Consider the following 4,631-nt stretch of genomic DNA (forward strand, 5'->3'; position numbering starts at 1 on the left):
AGCAGGAATCAAAATAGGCCTTCAGATGTGTTCTGGTTTCAGCTGGGATAGACCTAGAATAGTGCTGTGTTTTGGACTCGGTATGGGACTCAGTATGACAAGAATGTTGATAACACACTGATGTTTTGCGTTGTTGCTAATAAATCAAGGACTTCTCAGCTTCCCATGCTTTACTTGTGTGCAGGTGCACAAGAAGATGGGAGGGAACAGAGGCAGAGCACTGGACCCAAATTGGCTGATTAAATATTCCATGTGATACCATGCCGTGCTCAGTATATAGATGAGAGTGGGCTGGGAAATTGGACTCTCTTTCTTTTGAGACAGAGGGTTTGGGGTGTCTCTCCCCCAGGATCACTAGCCAAGGAAAGGCTGGGCATTGGTCAGTGGGTGGTGAGCAGTTGCACTGTGGATAATTTAGTCTCTTTTTTGTTCTATTATTATTAATATTTGCCATAATAATAGTGATCATGATAATTACTATTTCCATTTTAAAATCGTTATTATCTCATCCTACAAGTCTTTCTACCTTTCTGATTCTCTCCTCCATGCCTGGGGGCTGGGGGTGAGTGAGCTGTTCTATTTAGCTGCCTGCTGGGTCAAAGCAGGACACTCCATCACTATCTAGTGTGCTCCCCCTAAGCCAAAACCTCACTGACATGGGCTTTTGTTTGCTTGTAGTCGGAGTCATACCAGGAAGACATCTACCCCTTGACCACTGGAGCCCAGCCAGCGATGACAGCAGTAGAGTGGCTGAAAGGATTTAACAAAGGTCAGCACAAGGAGAGCACCCCAGCCCTACAGCTCCCCAGGGCTTGGGTAAGCTGCTGCTGGCTCTCTGCCATGTAAGCTGCTAGAGAAAGAGGAAGGGAGAAAAGAAGAGACATACCAAATGTGGCTGTAAGCTGAAATAATTTGGTGGCCACTGTGAGCTCTGGAAGCCTATCCAATCAAATGCCTCCATGTGTATCCCTACAGGTTGTTAGAATTAATTGTTTACAGCTCATTTCTGAGTGTGGTTTGGGTGTGCTAAGCTGTCACCTGCCTCCCTCCCTAGGACCTGTCTTGGTATCTTTAAGACCAGGCTCTGGAGCTGTGAATTCATCACCACAGTTTCTTGAGGAAGAATCACTTATGAAAGCTACTGACCAGAGCCAGCACCAGGGTTGGGGAGGAAGAATGCCACCAGAGGGCACACAGAAGCCAAGTGAGATCAAAGACAGCAGAAAACAGTGGAAAGTGGAGGAGGAATTGCCAAAAAAGGAGCAAATGTGCCTCTCCAATGGCTTTGACATATTTGAGTGTCCACCACCAAAAACTGAAAATGAGGTATGCATGTCTGGGATGAGGGTTGGGGCTGTGGGAGGAAGCCCAGAGATACCTGGCAAAAGGATGTCATTCACAAGGTGACAGAATCCAGGGAGACTTTGTTTTGCAGATCTGGGTCAGTGTAAGCTCTTTGCTCTTTATAGGGACAGAAGCTCTGCATGCCCTGGCTGCCACGTGGGAAGCAGAAATGTGGCCCAGTAGCACCCCAGCTGAGGGTGTATGGAAAGGAGGGATCAATTGGTATTCCTGCTTCTTAGGCATTCTTGTGGCACAGGCCTGCCTGGTGGCTGACTGGGGACAAGGAGATCCTTGTGAACTCCAGGTTCCGGAGAAGAGACACAAGTTCATGCAGGGTAACATTTCTATGAGAGCCACAGTCAGAGAGCCTGGTGAAGCAGCAGGGATGCTTGTGGAAGGATTGAGTGTCCCTAGCTCCCTCCGCACTTGGTGCATCCATGTAGTCTGACACACCTAACCATACTGTGGACCCTGACATGGCAAAGGGGCTGGCTCTGCCTCTGCCTCAGCAGTGTGCTGCTGGGGGCCAACTTGGCACTGCAGTGCCACTGAAGCTACACCTGGGAGTGGCTCCAGAAAATGTCCTGGCAGCTGCATGGTCTGTGTTCAGTTATGGCCAGCCTCCTCCCTCTATAATAGCAGAGCTTGTACAGTGGTGATTTGCAAGCCCCCATCACTGGCAGCTCAGGGATATTTTCGAGTACATGCAGCTTCTTTGCTGTTAGGTGTTGGTACGCGGAGGTGTCCAGTGAGGGAAGAACGCAAGACAATCAATATGATTGATAGAGCAAACTCCAACTTTATTAGAAATGACAGGCACTTATATACCCTTAACCCGAGTTTGTACAAGTCCGGAACTACGCTTATGATTGGTCAGCTGTACTAGAGCCTGCCACGATTTAAACAGTGACTGGCTCCTAGGCTCAGGTATGCACATGCTCAGTCAGAACTCTCCACCCCAACTCCTTCTTCAGCACGTCCGGGTCTTTACTTCGTTGCCTCACTTTTTATCAACTGGTTCTCATGAGAAGGTCCTTGGTCGTTGAGGCCCAGGTGTTCTATCAGTAAAAACAGGATTGCTCACATATCCGTTGTTTATTAAAACAGCCTGCAACAGTTAGGAACCCTGGAGGGATTTCCTTCCCATAGCTATGCTAAGGCCTCCTTTTCAGCCCTGCAAGATTTCAGGGTCTGCAGCATGATGGGGCAGGAATTTCCCTGTGTTGTGAAAAAAAGATGTCCTTCTCCATGTTTCTAAGCTGGTACCCCAATGTTACAGAAGCAGAGCTGGGTGCTGTGCTGCATACACAGTGGAAGGCAATGCTACTCCCAACTGGAGGGGACAGAGCATGAGAAAAAAATTTAAAAAAAGAAGTAAAAGGACTTGCTCAGGGTCAGAGTAAGAGGTGCAGCACATCCAGAAATTTAAACTGCAAACATTTTCTGTGTCTGTGCTTCCTTTGAGTGATTGGTGGTATGAAGGTTATTTTTTCTGGTCTTCTTCATTGAACTGAGCAGATGTAGCATTACTAAATGGTGCCTAGAAACATCCACGCTCATAGCCTAGGCTAGTGGACAGCAAGAGTACTGCTCATGGTCAGCTGCCAGTTGAAGGCCTCCTCTTTAGATGCTGTTTCTTTCAGAATTGATGTGATGGGACTGGTGGCATTTGAAAGGTTAAGTCTGTTTTCTTAGTGTAAGGAAAGTAAAATGTGACTTTTCTTGCAGCTTTTGCAGATGTTTTACCGGCAACAGGATGAAATCCGTAGACTACGTGAGCTGGTAAACCAGAGAGATGTCCAAATTAAACAGCTGGAGCTGGAGCTCAGAAACCTCTGCATGGACCCAGGCAGATACTGAGGGTGCTGGTCTGGAGCTCTTTGCACCCCTGGCAACTGGAGCAGACTCTTGTTTCTGCAGATAACTCTTCCTAGTTCTTTTCTGGGGGAAAAAATGATGCTTCAGGTAGCATCCCTGGCTTGTGGTGGACACATTTCCCTAATCATCAACAGGCAGTTACTGATGGACTTACTGCACTTCTTCAGGCTCCCCTTGCTTGCCTGCTCACTCATGTCAGAAGCTCATGCATTAATGCTAGTGAAAGACTTTGGAAAATCTTGCTCTTCTGATCCTGGAGAAGCCACCTATTAAGCTTTAGAAAAAAACTGTTTTGCTGCCTCTCCCCATGACATGAGGATGGGAGATTGAAGGCAGCTTCCAGCTTGTTATCCTGCCCCTGGACCCAGTAGTGTGGCTCCTGTGGCTACTTATTCTCCTGCCCTGATAAATCACTGTCACAGTTTGACTTAGGTCCGACAACAATGCTCTCAATCCCCCCTCCCCCCAACCCAGGTAGGGAAGGAGAGAGAAAAAAAGAGAGAGAGACTTGGCTGGATTGAAAACTAAACTACACAGCTTTAATTAAAACACTAATGAATTATACAAGAAAATATATACAATTATATACAGATATATTCAGGTATGGGCAAAAGCCTCTCGCCTCCCCCCACCCCAGCAACTCCCACAGCACTTCCCTGAACTGGGAAGAGTCCCGAGGAATCCCGAAGCTGCTGCTGGAGAAAGCAGAGAGTTATGGGGGTCACAAGAGATCAAGCCTGAGGATCGACGGTGATGGATGAACAGAGTCCTCCCTGGACACCGGCCATGGACGGAAGAGAAGGGAAGAAGAAGAAGGAAGGAAGTTGTCTTCTGTGATCTCTGACCTTCCTTTCAGCTTACGTAGATATATGGAATGGAATATCTTTGGCCAATTTTGCTGTCCATCTAACTCAGCCTCTTACGGGGAGGGGTCACAGATCTTCCCATAGTGTCTGAGCCGGCAGAGTGCAGGTGCAGCCTTGAAGCCTCAGTAGTTAGAAAAACATTCCACTGTCTTATCAGCCTAGCAGAACACACTGTTGCTAGTTACAAGAAAGCTTACTGAAGGAAAAAAAAATCAGTAAAAAGAAAAATTGGCTTCATCCTGGCTCAAACCAGGACAATCACTCTACAGGAGAGCTTCAGATGGTGGAGGCACCATACCTGGAGGTGTTTTAAAAAATAGTTAGACATGATGTTTCAGGAGTTGGTTCATGGTTAGGAGTTATAGAATGATGTTCTTGAAAGTCTTTTTTAACCTTGATCGTGATTCCTTGATTCAGAGGCATCTCTAGCTCCAAAGTGGTCATCATGCACCCCTCTAGCCTCACAGCTTGACCCTGGAGCTGGGTGGCTAGGCAAAGCTGTGGCTGCCCTGACCTGGTGCTGGGGATAGTCCTGCTCTGAGC

The 4,631-nt window shown here is 47.4% G+C and overlaps 1 protein-coding gene across 1 annotated transcript in view; it reads left to right on the plus strand.

Annotated features, from left to right (window-relative positions):
- The window catches only part of CORO2A (coronin, actin binding protein, 2A), a 22,855-nt gene extending 19,651 nt beyond the window's left edge, over nt 1-3,204 (plus strand). Inside the window, exons 9-11 of the mRNA XM_010001008.1 lie at nt 679-769; nt 1,055-1,326; nt 3,073-3,204. Of these exons, the coding sequence (XP_009999310.1) occupies nt 679-769; nt 1,055-1,326; nt 3,073-3,204 (495 nt within the window). The remainder of the gene's footprint in view (nt 1-678; nt 770-1,054; nt 1,327-3,072) is intronic.
- The last annotated feature ends 1,427 nt before the right edge of the window (nt 3,205-4,631 follow it).

This window comes from Chaetura pelagica, unplaced genomic scaffold (assembly GCF_000747805.2).
Source record: "Chaetura pelagica isolate M959 unplaced genomic scaffold, ChaPel_1.0 scaffold126, whole genome shotgun sequence".
Taxonomy (NCBI): Eukaryota; Metazoa; Chordata; class Aves; order Apodiformes; family Apodidae; genus Chaetura; species Chaetura pelagica.